The sequence below is a fragment of the Battus philenor genome, unplaced genomic scaffold (assembly GCF_028537555.1).
Source record: "Battus philenor isolate CCGP_79_NKW_IND1 unplaced genomic scaffold, ilBatPhil1.0.hap1 SCAF_4, whole genome shotgun sequence".
Taxonomy (NCBI): domain Eukaryota; kingdom Metazoa; phylum Arthropoda; class Insecta; order Lepidoptera; family Papilionidae; genus Battus; species Battus philenor.
This window is the reverse complement of record NW_027181704.1, coordinates 10,152,304-10,170,211: the sequence shown is the minus strand read 5'-3', so window position 1 is coordinate 10,170,211 and position 17,908 is coordinate 10,152,304. Positions and strand designations below refer to the sequence as shown.

General features: G+C 32.1%; 1 protein-coding gene and 1 non-coding gene across 2 annotated transcripts in view; both read left to right on the top strand.

Annotated features, from left to right (window-relative positions):
- The window catches only part of Nadsyn (NAD synthetase), a 31,518-nt gene extending 13,839 nt beyond the window's left edge, over positions 1-17,679 (top strand). The window contains exons 2-13 of the mRNA XM_068771620.1: positions 4,434-4,589; positions 5,825-6,080; positions 6,942-7,087; positions 9,531-9,780; positions 11,413-11,617; positions 12,065-12,211; positions 12,787-12,935; positions 13,543-13,698; positions 14,284-14,498; positions 15,357-15,579; positions 16,455-16,631; positions 17,050-17,679. Of these exons, the coding sequence (XP_068627721.1) occupies positions 4,444-4,589; positions 5,825-6,080; positions 6,942-7,087; positions 9,531-9,780; positions 11,413-11,617; positions 12,065-12,211; positions 12,787-12,935; positions 13,543-13,698; positions 14,284-14,498; positions 15,357-15,579; positions 16,455-16,631; positions 17,050-17,190 (2,211 nt within the window). The 5' untranslated portion in view covers positions 4,434-4,443 and the 3' untranslated portion in view covers positions 17,191-17,679. The remainder of the gene's footprint in view (positions 1-4,433; positions 4,590-5,824; positions 6,081-6,941; positions 7,088-9,530; positions 9,781-11,412; positions 11,618-12,064; positions 12,212-12,786; positions 12,936-13,542; positions 13,699-14,283; positions 14,499-15,356; positions 15,580-16,454; positions 16,632-17,049) is intronic.
- On the top strand, positions 7,584-7,697 carry LOC137929064 (U5 spliceosomal RNA). Its single transcript, XR_011108670.1, has one exon. It is a non-coding gene; the product is annotated as a U5 spliceosomal RNA (small nuclear RNA).
- Positions 17,680-17,908: the final 229 nt, after the last annotated feature.

Sequence of the window (17,908 nt, the reverse complement as noted above, 5' to 3'; positions counted from 1 at the left end):
ATTGAAATAATATAGAGAACCTCCAATAATCTTTTAAAGAGCCGAAGATTGACCACCCCTGGTATAGCATATAGATGAACCGTCTACATTGCATTAAAAAAGTTTTCGTAGGCTTTCAAAATATTGTTTCTGTTTCAACTTGACATATCAAGGTAAAATTACGTCGCTGTTGATATTTAGTCGGAAATTTATTGTGAAATCTGTAAACAAAAAACGATTTATTAGACGAAAAATCGTCACTTATATTTTGATAATTAAGGAATTATTCTTTGTTTATTATACCACTTTCAATCAGATTATAAAAGGTAACGAATATTTAAATTAAGAATAAGAAAATTCTTAGTGGCCAGAATTGATTTCTTCTTTTCTTTTATAAAATATACAACTTTTAAGTCAATTATCAAATTTAGGTTCGATATATTAAATAACTATCATATGAAAGATCGAAGGAACATCTTTTTTTTAAGATTATAGTTTGAGGCGTACGTTACGGCGTGAATTTAGACAGATTAAAAAGTATTCTGTCTTTTATTATTATTTGACTTTACAATGGTAAAGTCAAATAATATATATAAATACAGTAATTAAATGTAATTACTGTTTCCCGATATCATTTACAACTCCTTCGTGTTTCAAATGAGTTTGACAATGGCCAGATCGAAACTTATTCACTAACAAAATCAGGGTTCACAGCCAGTCATTCCTCAAAATCGATTGAACTCGCGAAGCTCAGGGACAGGCATAATCATGTTCGGATAATAAGAACAAAGTAGGAAAGAAATTTGTTGCTTGACGTTGTCCAGCCTGTCGTAGTCGCCTTTTCCCGCCACACTGTCGACTATTTCTATTACACAAACGGGGTTAATGATGCAATAGGCAAACGTATCGAAAAAGAAATGTCTGGTACAATGTCGGGTACAATCTCAAGATGGACCTGTGGCTCTCTTTATGACATTAAAGGAAAAGCAAAAATATTCCGTACTCGACATATATGAAAATTAGTTAACAAATAAAAAAGAAGAATAAGCTCGTGGGTTCCCTCGGAAGATATATTTTGGCCCGGAACATGAATATCACACGAACCACGTTACGCTTACGTTCAATAGGAATGTGTATTTAGATTTTTATTTTACTTCGTATTATCTATTTAGAAAACTTGATTATAATATGCCACAGGTCAACCATTGTTAGACGTAGATCTCCCCCATAGATTTTTTTATAAGACTGGTAGAAAGCGGCCTGCATGTAGCATTTTTCGACAACTTTAACGGTGCGATTCGATCTTCGAAAATGATATGTTTTTAAATTTACTGAACACGAAATAAATTCTGTTGAAGTAATCTATTTAATTGACATTATTTATCTAATGTTTAAATATAAAATAAAATTAGCTTTATTTACAACAGGGTTATCTGGTGTTGTTTTTAACGTTATCTACACGTATATTGTATTAATTTTTAAAGTTTTATTTCATTAGTCACTGTATGCCAACGATGTTTAGAATAGTCGTGTTTTTGTTGCCGTGACTACGAACGCGGTTTAGTCGATAGTTTCCACCAATATCGTCGTCTGTTGGATTTAAGGTGAGATATACATTTCAGTAAATTGTTTAACCGTGACTATAGTGACACAAACTCACTACTGAGTGATAAATAGCATTAATTTAATCGGTCACGTTGTCAGTGATAATTTTTTGATATATTTTGTATGTGTTACTATATTTCAAGATTTTGACATTATTATAAGTTAAAAATTATATACGATGAAATATAAAATATAAATATATTTTTCACCATGGCGAGACTAAATAACGCACTAATAATATTTTAATAAACTAATTGACTTTATTTCTTATCTAGTTACTTTGTCACACTTCGTACTCATCATTCATCATAATTAAATGACCTTTTAACAGTCTAGTAGAAAAAAAGCTAATAAAACTTATTTCAGAGTGATCACTTCATTTATTAATTTAATGTCATTATAATAAATACAGGTACTTACGAAAATAACTTTTCTATTTCGTTCAATGCTAGGAAGATTTTAGTAATCGTAAGGTACACAAAAGGCACGGTTATTTGGCAAGTGTAGTTTTTACAAATTATCTCGCATTTTTTGTTCTTCTCTCATTTCTATGCATCAGAACCTTCTCCGAATTTTAAGGAATGTATAAAAAAATCAGCGGAATTGGTTAAACCGTTCTCGTGTTTTGCGTTAACGAAAGATTCTGCTATAAATTTAGTCAGTAAATACATGTATATAGGTCATTGATAATAGTTTAGTTTTATATCTATATGCTAGCAGTTGGTTCTTATAAATGGATTTTAAATGTAAATTATATACTAATGTTACTAGCGTTTTATACAATTTACCTTCACGATGTGTTTTTGTAAAGAACACAAACCATTGTAAGAATGAACTTGGTTTTCATCAAACATAGTAATGATTTTCATTTTTTTAATTTTTAAATTTATTTAAATTAGTTGTATTATATAGTTTTAACGTCCTTTGTTATAGTCAACATTATCTTTACAGCCGGTTTTTTTAAATTATTGGTAGGCTTTATGATGACAACGTAATAATGTAATCCGACCTGAAGCTCTGTACTGTACTTGTATGTAACGGTTCCGGTCGTACTATAACTTGTTTATTTCGTGCCACATTGGATAATTATTATTTCCTTAAAAAAGACACGGACAAACAAACAAATCTATTATTATACAGGTGATTGGTTAAAGGTGTATTTTATCATTTGCTGTCAATAAAAAAACGTAATTAATACAATTTAACGAATGCATTTGACATTACTCTTTTAAATACGGTTTCGATTTTCATTATTCATACAGTTTGTAATAGGGTCGCGAAAGCACGACGGACAGTTGGGGTGATTGCCCCGATCCTGGCACGGGTTGCCACGGATCGATTTCCACTTAAGCAATTTTTATTGTACCTATCAATGAATTTCCTACTACATTTCTACGCAATACCTACCTTTCTTACTATGAGGCCTAAGTACATTCAGAATTAGTTTTCAGTAGTAAAGATAAACTCTACTGTATATTTGCTGGTACTTTTGATTTTTTTTAAATGCTGCGTAAGACTTCAGGAATGTAAAAATATTTATGAATAGATAAAAAGTACTAAAGATGAATAATAATAAATTAGTTGCAGAATATAATAAAATGTAAGATACAGAAGTCAAAACACAAAACTAAAAAACAATAATGTGAGAAAAATTCTGTGATACTTTGGGAATGGAGAAGAAAGATAAAAGGCGATGGTGAAATGACAATGATGCTTATGTAGTGATTTTTTTTATGATGGATGAAAGAAAGAATGCAAGAATGAAAGATACTGTGAAGGAGGAAAGAGGACAAATGTTGTTAAAAAAATATATCAGAAAAACATATTACCCGAAATTGTAACGTCTCTGTCCCACGCCAAACAAGGGGAACGCATAAAATAAAAAAAAAATGTTGTTGATGAATCGTGTTTCATTCGTAGGAAACTATATTGTATTTACGTTTTCGTCAATGACCACTTCTACTTCACCACAGGACCACTTAGCCGGAGCAATTAAATATTTAATATGTACACTATAAAGTGTATAATACACTAAAAAGTGTTAAGAAATGCAGAATATCTAGTTTACTTGATAATAAGCGACGCCTGTCGATAACTGTGCTGTACTGAGTTTTGTGATACAATATTGTTTGCACGACATCTGCATCCCTTAGGGATGTACTTAAGTAAATTCACTATATGCCTCAGTACGGGCCACCACAGTTTCACAGAATTAGAAAGCTGTCAAGAGCTTAGGTCGTTTTAAAGCCCCATGGAGTAACAGGAAAAAGGGCTCCCTCGAAAGGACCTTTCCTTGGGCTGTGACTCATAATATCCCTTTAGAATTCCGACTCAAGAGTGCCCAGGAAGAAACTTGACTTAGTCATTTTCTATTATCTGACTAACATTACTACCACTTCGGAAATTGTTATCGCTGGGAGAAGTGTCAGAAGTATCTCTAGGAACGGTAATATTTAGAATGATCGGGGGTTGGCGACCCTTGTGATGCACGAGCTGACCTCGATTCCGACAAGGCCGATTGGATTTCGAACGGCTATGATGTTTTGTACTCTGCCTGCTTTTGCCGTTTGTCCCGTTGTCCCGACATACGAGCACATGTTTCGGTGTCAGGACTGCGTTGCGTCTGAAGGAAAACCAAATTTCTCATTTTTGACGCAATTCACCTTTCAGTTTTACCTGTCTTCCCGTTAGGTAGCGATCTCAGGTTTATTTTTGTTCCTAATTAAACATAGGACGTAAATTTTGTTTGGCGTCACATCTAACGGTGTATTGAACAGAAAAACCAAATTCCTAATTTTTCACGCTGTTGTCCCGACATTTTTACAATTGACTTCTCTTGTATGTTTCAGATAAATAAATATGGGTCGTAAAGTTGTAGTAGCTGTCTGCACTTTGAACCAGTGGGCCTTGGATTTCGAAGGAAACTTAAGTAGGATATTACAGTCGGTGCAGGAAGCGAAAGAATTGGGTGCATTATATCGAACTGGTCCTGAATTGGAAATATGGTATTTTAATTTATCATCATCCCTAATTCTTAATATAGTTTCTATTGTAACATGCTTATTTATCGTTCGTTAATGATTACCAACACATATTATTACTCTTTTTTCGTATTATTTATTTATGTTAAAATATGCTAAATAATTAAAAATATAAAAAATGTTCTTATTCTATCTTGGAAGTAGCTCAAGTTCTTGATTGAACACTAACGATGGACACGTATATGAAATAATATAGATTCGCTGAAAATGTGGTTGTGACTTCTTCTAAACCGGATGTTTCCCTGTTTTCAAGAATATTCAAACATGGTGTATTAATAGAACTTATTGTTCCATGGAATATCAATTTACCTAAAGACGATACCGCTAAGGTGAGCTAGTAAGTATTATGACTAGTCAACGAAGTGACTAGGATTTAATTTATAGTTAATTTGTTTGCGGTCGAGATAAGAACGAGAGTTAGAACAGCGAAATATCTCTCGTCGTCAGCGCATAGGCGCCCACTGCAAGACATTGGTCTCTCTCAAAAATATCAAAGAAGTATACCGAAATCGCTTCGCTTGGCAAGCAGTTTGGACGCTGTATGGTATTGTGGTACACTCAGGATGTTGCTGGCCATCCTCTGGAAACTTGTTAGTATATAGTGGAAAAAAAACTAACGTAACTACGTATACTTTGTATAATTTATATAAAATCCCGGGAATCGAACCCGAAACTTACGATCGAAAGCCTATGTCCTTTACCGTTGGGCTACCGCTAGGAATGAGGTCTGTCAAGAGCGAAAATCAGTTAACTTCTGACTAACGATATTCCAAAGCCGCATTGGTAGGATCATTTAAAATTTTGGTCAGGTAGATAGAGGAATCAGGTCGGTAAAGGTGAACCTTATAGCATTGCAAGGCCTCATAAAACCTACTGCGTGGGTCGTCAGCCCCGTGAATCGTACTCGGTTCCTACAATGGTATTGAACTGGCATTGGGGTGGTGAATCCACGAAATAATTATAGATTGGGTGTTATTGCTACTTAAGATATTTTAGTGTTATGATATAGGTAGGTCTATAAAATGAAAAAAAAAATTCATTTAAGTATATGAGTACACTAAACGAAAAATTAACAAAAATTGTTTACCGTTGCCACACCAGTGTTTGATTATTCTTTAACATTCTTCTAAAATCTTCCAGCGATGATTTTTTATTCTAATTATAACTTTATATTTATCTGGATATTATATTATTTACAGTGGTTACAGCTGCGAAGATCATTTTCATGAATCAGATACATACCTTCATAGTTGGCAAGTCTTGGGTGAACTGCTGAAGTCCGCAACATGTAAAGATATGCTCATAGATGTTGGAATGCCCGTCCAGCATAGAAACGTTTCATATAACTGTCGGGTTGCGTTCTTTAACAAGAAGATTCTATTGATACGACCAAAGATGATGTTGTGTGAAGATGGAAACTATAGAGAAACTAGATGGTTCTCTTGTTGGACTAAGGTAAGCTTAATTTCGCATAATTAGCTCTGATTTTTCACTTCTTGTTTCTAATGATGCTGACTATAATACGTGTGGGAGATACTTTGGTACTAACGTATCTCGGAACTTTTTACGAAACCTACAATAAACTTACAAATGTGTCATAAAAACTTACGGTTTTAACGTTGACGAGCATTATTAGTAGTTATTTGTTAATAAAAAGAAAAACTATTATCAATATCTTATCAAACGGACCTGTTTGAGATCTTCGGGGCAAACCTATATTTAGCAGTGAAACTTCTACGGCTAAAATTATGAAAAATGTATAAATCTTTTTTCAAATATATATTCAAATGGCTAAACGAAAAATTTCGGAAAAACGTAGTTTGGTTTTTTATTCTGAACGATTGCAAATAGCTGCCAGAAGTTTGGGACAAACGTTACAAAAAAGAACGTGAAAGTATAAAGATAAAATATAATAGATGACATGTTTTTATTGTATTTGGGTGATAGAAACTAGTTACATATACAGCAGATAAGCCATCGTAATTTGTAGAAATTAATACATATTATACAATGAGCAATAAATAAATAAATTATAAATTTACACCAATGTTCGATATTCTAGGAATTTATATCTGTAAAATAAAACGTAGGCGATGAGGACAACATTGGATGAAGGCGACAGCTGTTTCTACTACGACTTGCGAGGAATCGCTTCTCAACGAGAGAGTATAAATTCAGCTTCCGAGGTCTCGCACCTTAATTTAGTTATGTCCTTTATTTTAAAGTGAAACTAAACGCTGTAATTTGATCAACTTATAAATATAATTATCACAACGTGTAAACATAATATAAACCTTTTTATATAATATTTTTCAGGAAAGACAAGTCGAAGATTATTATTTGCCCAGAATGATAACAAATATTACAAATCAAACTACAGTGCCCATCGGAGATGCTGTGATCGCGACCAAAGATACGTGTATTGGTTTTGAGATTTGCGAAGAATTATGGAATCCTCACAGGTAATATTCTTTGATTTATACAAAAATCAAGACTTAACTGTTTATATTCAGTGCATAGGCACCACATAAAATAAAAAGTATAAAAGAACATCTAAAAACTTCACGTTTATAAAAACAGTTTTCCTTTCACAATGAAACGGTATTCAAACAGGTTTGACTTAAAAATGACTCTTGTTAAAACATATAACCACAGTCCTTAGTAGTCTGATAATACGAAAACTTTCTTGTGGTGATTTGAAGACGCTCGTTTAGAGTTAATTTCTTTCAGTTACTTGTGAATGTCTCGTAGTCAAATACACGAGATCATACCTACAATATTCTTTATTGATAACTTTTTTAATTATAATGTTCCAATTTGAGTAAAGTTTTGTATACGATTTTTGTAAAGTTCAACAAGGTTTCAAAATTTGACACTAGATGTCGCTGCCTCGAAAAAAAGCGTGCTATCGTTTTGTTCGCGTGCAACTTACATAGTCAGACCATATGTTATGCTGACTAACTCTGGTTTCCCTTCAAAACGTACAAATCTTTCGCCTTTTACTAAAGATTTCCGTGGAGGGGAACACTCAAATGAGTCTTATAAATTTTTGCAACCCTACGTTCGTAGGGTATATCATTTACTATAATTAGAGGTACGGAAATTTCGCAAAAAAAAAAATCACCAATTTCGCATTTATATTTTCAAAATTTAAAAATTTTGCATAAATTTCGCATTTATATTTTTGAAATTATAAAATTTGTGTAAATTAGGTATTTATTAAACAAAAATACTTGTTATGTAATTTTATTACTAAATATGAAAGTAAAGTTTAACAAAATACAAAATTTCAAAGTACAAGTCTTAACATTAAACAATTTTAATTAATTAAAAGATAACATTGTAGAAATTTCAACATTTGACTCCTTAAGCGTCGTTCTTCGGTCTGCTACGGCATCATTGTATATGCTGAAGAAGCGTTCAGCGTCCACGCTGTTGGTTGGACTCCAAATACTCTGTAATGCTGCTTCAGCAAAGGAAGGGAAGTTGCATTTGACAGCCAACAATATGCCCCTTACATTGGAGTTTTCATTTATATTAATAGGCCGAAGAATGAAAGTGCGGCATACCCATCAATTAGCTCATTTTGAGGAAATCCTTGGAAAAAAGGAATTTTCGAAAAGCTTTCCAGCAATACGTTTATATTTAATGTGGTTGAACTTGCAGCCACAGATGGAGAAAACAATTGGCCAATGTGAAAGAAAACTTACTGAAACTTTTAAATCCTCTCATTTGTTCCATAACAGGAGTGCAATTGGATAACTTGTCCCTTCTAACTCATCAATCAATTTCATTATTTTGGGGCAGAACTCAGAGATAAAAGTTATTTGAATTTTTAGTTTTCGCTTAAAAGTTATATCAACGTAACATTTTTTCAAAAATAGAATACTAGAATTTGGATTCTCTACTTCATCAAAAAAGTCAAGTATGTAATCCAAATAATCATTAAGATATAAAACTGCAATTTGCAACTGCAATTGACGCGAGTCGCGACTCGGGCGATACGATAATAATTTAATAAATATTTAATAAATAATTTAATAATCAATACGAACACTACCATACATTTCGCATTTATTCGCATTTATGTGTAATTTTCGCATTTATTTGCATCTATTTCGTAAATACGAAATTTCCGTACCCCTAACTATAATTTAAAAAAAACGTTGCTGGAAAAGTAGTTTTCATTCCAAGTAACCTTATAGTTTTTAATATACATGTTGATAGGTTATGAGTGTGAAGGAGTAAATATATATAACTTATTTTCGGTAAAAATATATGAATACGAGACAGGTCAATGACATCTGGTAGAACAAAATCTGTCGGGACAACAGATAGTAAACATTTTTTAATTATTTATATTTATGGATATTAAAAAAATGTACTGATTTTTTTCTTTTTGTTTTTCAGTTTGATGCATTATAATATCCTGTAAATCCTATATCTCTTATTTGCAAAAAGTATGACTGAGATGTTGAATAAAAATGTTCTCTAATATATTTGAATAAATTTTTAAGCACATACAATTTTTTTAGCGCCTTTCATACCTAACTGCATAATCCCTTATTGCCTTAAGTTGTAGTATTTTTATTAAGTATTTTTGTATGAAAATCAAGTTCTATAGTAAATTACAATTTTAATTTAAATTTTTAAAATGACGTTGTTATTAGTTACTACTTATATTATAAATAGAATCTTATTTTTTTCTGTGATAGTTGCTAATTAAAAATTATTGTGACATATTATTAAATTAATTTTGCAATAGGTGATAAATAGATCTCCATTGCAAAGAACAACATTTATTTTTTGTAGAATAATGATGTAATTTTTTATTAATAAAATTTTATTGTAAAAATAAAATAGATGATTTTTAACCAATTAAAAAAAAGTATTTTTAATTTCCAGCCGTCATATTCCTTTAAGTCTTGATGGAGTGGAAATTATATCAAACGGGTCAGGCAGCTACATGGAATTGAGGAAGGCATACGTCACTGTGGACTTGGTGAAAAGTGCGACGTTCAAGAGTGGTGGAGCTTATCTGTTTAGCAATCTTAGAGGATGCGATGGTCAGAGAATCTACTTCAACGGATGCTCTTGTGTCGCTGTTAATGGTGAAATTGTCAGTAGAGGTCTGCAGTTTGCTTTACATGATGTGGTACGTTATCTGCTGTTTACATTGATTTTATTTTTATTTTTTTTAAATATACCACAACACTTAGAAATTCATCAAGATGGTCACTGATAACAAACGGTATTTCAGGCGCACTGCCAATAATATTACACTATTAAAAGTAATTTCTATACTCTCATATAATCTCTACATTTTCAACGTTCGAAACGCGCCAGAAGTGCAATCCGGACAAGGGTTTTTAACGCGATCCTTTTGTCATCGTTCGCATCTTGATAAATTTCTAAAAGTGTTGCCATATATTTTCCCGAAGTGCCAAAACATATATTAATGACAAATGCGCACAATATCATCATTTACATTAGGTATTATAAGCAAAACAAAACATAGAACAGTAATACGTAAAATAAAAATAAATGAAATTATACAGTTAATAAACCATAGCCAGAAAAAATATATTTGTGAATGTTGCGGTCCGGTCTTGAATAATATTCTTTAATAAGATGTATTCATTAATTTGGAATATTAGGGATCGCATGCGGTGAACTCTCAGTAAACTGAGACACTTCCTCGACTTTTCGGGTGTTTAAATTAAACTTCACCGTAAGCAGATTTAGGGCTGATTTCGTTCGGCGAAGACTACTACTGCATACATACTTACGACTTTCTCTGAGTTCCCCCAATACTTATTCGCTTATAAGTGATGTTGACGTGGTTCCACACCGGGCCTCGTTGGTAAGCTCACAGTCGCTCAGTTAGACATGAAAAAGGGCAATGCTTAGAACTTATCCACGTGATAAAATGTAATGAGGATACTATAAATGTCAATAATCGAAATTAACCAGTAGCGGAATGACCCAGAAGTGACAGTGAATGGGTTACATATACAAAACAGGCCGCACCAACTCGAAGTTCGGGAGTGTTGGACGTCCAATTAAGACGGAAAGACGACCTTATTAAGGACGTCGGAAGACTCTGGATACAGGCAACTGGTCTTACTGTTGAAATGACGATGACTCAATATTGAGAGCTTAAATTATTTGTCAAACAATACTTTTATATTTTTACATTATATAACAAAGTTAATGTTTATAATTAATTGAAAAATTACGTCATTTTGAAGAATTCATTATTTTCTGACTTTGACTTTTTTTTGACTCCAAAGAAGAAAAAAAAAACAAACGGAGATCAAAATGAAATGTACAGTGTGTATGTTAAGTTTTTGTTAAGTATGTGTGTTTCATTAATGATTCCTGTTTTATATAAAAACAACTTGCGGCTCTTTGTAGGATTATTTGTGGCTCTCGGATATCCGAGACTCATAACCTTTTAATTATATTTCTTCCTTATATTTAAAAAAAATTATTGTTCTGTATGTGTTTAAAAATTTTATTCAAATAATCAATTCCTAAATTGTAGAGTTATCAAAACAGTGAAATCGAATAGTTTTAATATCAAAATTCAATACACAGAATTTGTACTTTCATGTGAAGGGTTCATATAATTTCCATAAAAAACAATATTTGATACTTTATTATGTACCAATTAAATATTTATACAATAGAGGCTCGCGATAAATTATCAAGAAGCTTGCCCGCCCCTGATATATGAAGTATACAGCAAATTTAGTTTTTGATTATTGACCACTAATTTTTTTAGGAAGTCGTTACAGCGACGATCGATCTGGAAGACATCCGTTCTTACCGCACACAAATACGTTCTCGATCGCACTTGGCAGCTTCTAACGTTCCGTTCCCACGTGTTAATGTGGACTTCGCTTTATCTGATGATGAAGATATACACTTGACGATAAGTCCGCCTATAGATTGGAAGTATCTCACACCTGAAGAGGAAATTGAGTTAGGTAAGAAAGCTTTACTTTTTATTTATTAAAGTATTTTTAAAATTTTTTAACTTTTATTTATATGGGATGATTGATTACATGTGTAACACCTTAAAAGGGATGAATAATATGATAAAGCTTATTTATCCGCAAAAAGTTTTTACACCTATTTCTTGTCACCCGGTATTGAGCAAACAGTCTGAAATATCATTAATATATTTTTTTCTCTTCGATTGCGAGAGGTCAAAAACTTTTGGCATTACAAAGTCTGCATGGACAAATAGTAAACAACAATTGACTTCAATATGTCGGAATTTTAAAAGACCTTTTTTTTGTTATATTTTATTTAAATTATTGTTTCTGAAACCAATTTGGATAGGGCGAACCACACATTAATTGACAGCAAATGATATAAACATTCATCCCTTCAAATCCTTTACACCTATAACCAATCAACATGTCTTCTAGGTCCAGCGTGTTGGCTTTGGGATTACCTTCGAAGATCTGGACAAGGTGGCTTCTTTCTTCCTTTAAGTGGTGGCGTGGATTCTACAAGTACGGCTTGCATAGTATTCTCCATGTGCACACAGATATGTGACGCCGTTCAAAAAGGAGGTTTGTTCTGATTTTAATTAGACGATCAATTAATTTACGAATAGCCTTTATTTGTGATTTTTTAACTTCAATTCGACGGGCACTCATGTTTTAAAACATTTGTACAAAAGCATTAATATGTCGTCATTTCTTTATCTCTCTATTTTGGTGTCAAAAAAATTTTTCTACAACCTAGGATTAGTCCCCTGAGACCCCTCTTTGCATTAGAAGAACGACTATAGGCGTAAATTTACCTGTACCAAGACTGCAGAATCATGTGTTTAACTATGGTGGATTTCCATTATTATTTTGTTTGCAAATTATAGAAAATATTGGTTCTGTTTTAGAAAGTATAATAATTTAAATTTATATTTATTAATTATTCTTTGTGAAACTTTTATTAATTCTGTTATGATTAGTTTAAGTATGAATGATATTCTTTTATTCTCAATTATATAATGGTTTGTAATTTATTACTATATGTGTGTAAGTGTAAACAATTTTTGGCTACGCATTATAAAAAGAATAATAAATACTTAAAATTTAATGTGAAGTTCTTGTACATTAACTTTTTGAAATAATGGTTTTGGATGTAGAAAGTCAAGTATTATACGACGTTCGGAAGATACTTTGCCAGTCAGATTACACGCCGTCGGATCCCATGGAGTTGTGTAACAGACTTCTAGTCACGTGTTATATGGCCACCGAAAACTCTAGTCAAGAGACGAAGCAACGAGCTCTGCAGGTAAATGCGAAAAAAATATATAATTTAATTATAAATAGACTCTTTTTCATTATTTATATTTTTTTCACTTATTAGTAATTAGTCTTAATATTTCATGTATTCTGATAAAGGAGACAAGAAAAGAATAGATTATAGAACATAAAATAGAGATATGTAACGGTTAATTTATGTATATTTTAATCTTTATATTTAGGTACTATCTTATTCGTAAGTACAAGAATGCCAGCTTTGGCATTAAGTAGAAGTGGTAAAAAAATTTCTATATCAATAATTTATTATACACTTGTACTAAGTACAATTAAAATCGAAAATCAAAATATTCAAATAGCCTATTACAAGCACTTTCGAATCGTCAATCATGCTTCTATTTGGGATACCGAAATTAGTGAGAATAAGCTTTTTATTTTACCAATTTTCTAGCAAATAATTGCTTTTGATTTTAGAATGGTCATAGCATGACAATAGTTTGAATCATGTCTCGAAAAATTGATACATAAATAGTAGGTAGTATTTCCTTATTTTAGTTAAAACAAGTTGCGATATATTTAGCAGGGGATGATAATATTCAAATGCTGATAGTAAATACATTTTTGTTAATTATTTTCAGCTCGCCAGCGAAATCGGCAGCTACCACTTTCCGATAGTGATCGACGCGGCAGTGAGTGCGGTTATAGGAATATTCACAACTGCTACCGGCCTAGTGCCCAAGTTTAGAACTAAAGGAGGCTGTCCTCGACAGAACCTCGCTTTGCAGAATATCCAGGTACAATTAATAATACAAAGGAATTAATGGTATTGAGACTTCTCTACCAATTAAACATTTAGAGCGAAAATAGGGACTTTCATATTAACCAGTTGCAAGCGAAATAACCTATGTGTTGCTAAATTCAAAACTTGGGGTATGACTCGACTATTTTTATTCAAATTTTCGTTGATTCTCGAGAAAGACCTTTACGAAAAGAATAAATTTTAAAAAATGCGAAAATAATGGTTATGGTTGATAAAATAAAAACATGTCTTTCATGAGCATAAATCATTATAATAAAAATTTAAGCAATTATATTATTATTAGTAGTCTTGCAGAGAACGAAACCGAAAATTATTTTTTGTGATTAATTGTTTGTTATTAGGAAATTAAATTAATAAACAACGAAGAAATATGTTCAATTATTTATTTTCTGTTTTTCTGCGAATGCCAATAATTTTTGTGGCAGTTACTTTTAAATAATACTTACCTCATTCTTTTTATTTTTTTTTTTATAACGTACCTTTAGATAAGATGTCTTTCGATGTTTTGTCAAAAAATTAAAAAGGTGAAGAATAATAAACACTTTAACATTTTTTCCAGGCTCGTTTAAGAATGGTCCTGTCTTACTTATTCGCTCAGCTAATGCTGTGGGCGCGGGGCAGACCAGGAGGCTTGCTGGTTTTGGGTTCCTCCAATGTGGACGAAGCTCTAAGGGGCTATATGACGAAATATGACTGTTCCAGTGCTGATGTCAACCCCATAGGGGGTATTTCGAAAACTGATTTGAAATCCTTCTTACAATACGCTAAGAATAGGTAATTGTACAAATCTCGCTTTTTGTTACATAATAACTATATTGATATTCTTCGAAATCATAATTTGCTGGAGAGGCCGGTGGCGCTCTCTTGTGAACGCTGTTATTTTTCATGTGACCAAATAAGGAGCGTTAAGAAATCCCTCTATTTTCATGAAAAAAATATTTATCCCAAAAGTATCTGAATCTTTAATGTAATAAGTGCTAAATGAAAATAAAGAGAATATTAATTTGATCTATCCGTAATCACATGACCTGTTATTAAATTTTAAAGATAAATTAGATGATTTCACTCCTGCTATTCGATCACGCATGGGTACTACTAATGTCCCATTTTGGAAGGGAAGGGAGTTTCGTGGTTGATAATTGATTACTGTTTAAAACTATGAAGGTGATTATCAATAAGATATTAATTTCGATCAATATTGTATATCCGCAATCCGCATGCGCGATCCGCAAATCTATTATTTTATACAATGTGTAATAATATTTGTTAATTTTATTAATTTTCTAGTAATTCAATAATTATCATTTGTACAAATATATTAATAGTTATTTTATTTTACTATTGTCAAAACAAAGAAACGGTTGACAAACACACTTCTTCGAAAACCATGGAAATAAATTCGGGTCTCTAACCAGAAACACCGATGGATAAGAGCTGTTAGGAATATCCCCTCATACTTTTTTTGTTATGCAGTTGGCACGTTTCTTAACATAACCTTCCAGATTGAATGATGCATATTGTTTTCAGAATATAAAAACTTTCTTAAATTTTAGTTGTTTGGTACTTCTTTTTCAATTAATACTAACATACAAGTGAAGTGATGCTTCATGATTCTATATAATTTATTTTAAGGTTCTTCTTACCGTCGCTGTCGGAGATACTACAAGCACCGCCCACAGCAGAACTCGAGCCACTCGCCGACGGTCAAATCACACAAACGGACGAACAAGACATGGGGATGACGTATGCAGAGCTCTCTGAATTCGGGCGCCTTAGGAAGACCCACCATTGTGGTCCGTTCAGCATGTACCAGAAGCTAGTTCACTCGTGGAGCAATAAGTGCACGCCGCAGGAGGTATTTTAATTCTACTTCTTTTAGTCCAATGTCAATTCGTTAAAAAAAAGTGAAACTAACATTTTCCATTCCACGGGTTCACTGTGTAGATGCCGGGTCAATGGCGTCGTAAAGAGAAAGAGAATCTTCTTTTAATGCATTGGCGTTAATCCGACTTCTCTATTTCTATTTCGTAAATAAGGAAAATGTACAACATTCTTATCCTTAAGATCCTTTGCGACTTTTTCCTTGAACAATTTTGGATTGAACTATCTCAATATTAGGTATTCGAAGAGCCTTTTGTCAGCAATTAAATGATAATCGACTTTTAAATGCCACCACTGTAAAAGAAAGATGGTGCTAAGGGATAATTTTTGTATGAAACAAGTATGGTTATGTATGGGATTTTATTTTGAACGTTTTATTGTACCTTAGTGTAACATAATATTTTAATTAAGTAACAAACTACAACCAGGACATGACCCCATGTAGAACCATACTAAGGTACCATACAATACACTTATTACATACATACATTTATTAATTCATTTATTGACATTATTATCCATTTGAATTGTTTAAAGTTATTTAGAACATACATTTTGAGAAGAGTGCCAGAAGGGTAACACTATAATTCTTAATCCAATAGTCAGAACAATTCATTCCAAAATTTTATTAGTTATAGATATTTTACATTGTTATATTACGTTTTATATATTTTTATTAAAACATTTAATTGATTGATATTCTAAACACTTCTTAAAGAACGTATAATTTTTTGTTTCATATGTGTACAGAACATTCCAGAATTTATTACTGACATTATAGCAAATCAGTTATTATAGCATAATCTTAAACAGTTTAGTATAATTATAAAAATGCGCTATTAATTGTAGGTGGCAGAGAAAGTGAAACATTTCTTCCGATGTTATGCCATCAACCGACACAAGATGACAGTGTTAACTCCCTCGTACCACGCGGAGACGTACAGTCCAGATGACAACCGTTTCGACCATCGACCCTTCCTTTACAGGGTCCACTGGAACTGGCAATTCAAAGCTATCGATGATGCCGTAAGTATTAATTAATTTTATCAAGACTGTAGAAACAGAAATACAGAATTAATATATAATAACCAAAACATCTTTTTATTGTAATCTGCTATTTCTTCCAGACAATATTTGGTGTAAAGTTTTTTTTTCCATGTGTAACATGTGATGAGATGGTTATTACTTATTTTTCAGGGTTACAGGATGTTGTAGAAAAAATTGTAATTTAATGTGAAATTATTGATGCCTATATAAAGCCTTCATTGCCTTTTTGCTAATAGCGGTTGTAGTAAACGTTTTACAGTAAAAATATAATTAAAACTTTATCCATTAGAATCAGTAACAAAATAATAAAATGAAGATAATCATAACACGACTTTTTTTTTGGTTTCTTGGTCCATATATAGTAAAGCTCATTGTAAACACATTTATTTTTTCGTAGGTAGCTCAAATGACAAAGGATAAGCGTGCATCGAGCGTGGATCGTCCAAAGCAGGATCCCATGGGCAGCAACAACTCTGTTACTTCTACACTATCTGCGCCGTATAACATGCGCAGAGATAGGAAAGGAGTGTTGATATAGTGTCATTACACTGCGCGTTCCGTATACTCTGTTTTTACTCAACAAAGCTTCATACCTCCGTTCAACGCCATGTTTATTTGTTTAGTTTTAAGTTTATGTTTATTTATAACTCCCGATTTAGCGCTGTCATACGCCATGGATCTATCGCAATACAATAGACAAAATAAGTAAAGACGACATTATTCAGAGTGATTACTTTATTAATTGATATATTTTATAACTAATAATGCTTACCAAAATAGGCTTCCGCTTTTCATAAACTCAAGACTAACTATGAGATTATTTTTTTATTGTAATTGCTTTATGGCACATAAAACTTTCTGTTTACCTACGGTTTTAACTGGTGTCAAATGGTTGACAGCTAAGGTCAAATGTTTTAATTTACTCTGTGTTATCTTTGGCACTAGAGAAGTACTTTTACTATTTTCCTTTCAGTTTTTGTATATTTCACCATAAGAACCCTTAACTATTTTATGCTTAGCAACACATTTGTCCTTTGAGTTTAATTATATAGATAATGTATGTAAAAAAATTTAAGCTGCATTTGTCTTTGTTCATGAAAATTTTATGAAAATTCAAACTTGTATAGTAGTTTTATTATAACTTTGTACCTAATCATGTTTTTTTCGCTTAAGTTGTATTTCGTTCTATATAAAAATGTGATTTTTGGTAACTACAATGTTGTAAGAATAACTTTAAGGATATTTCATTAATTCAT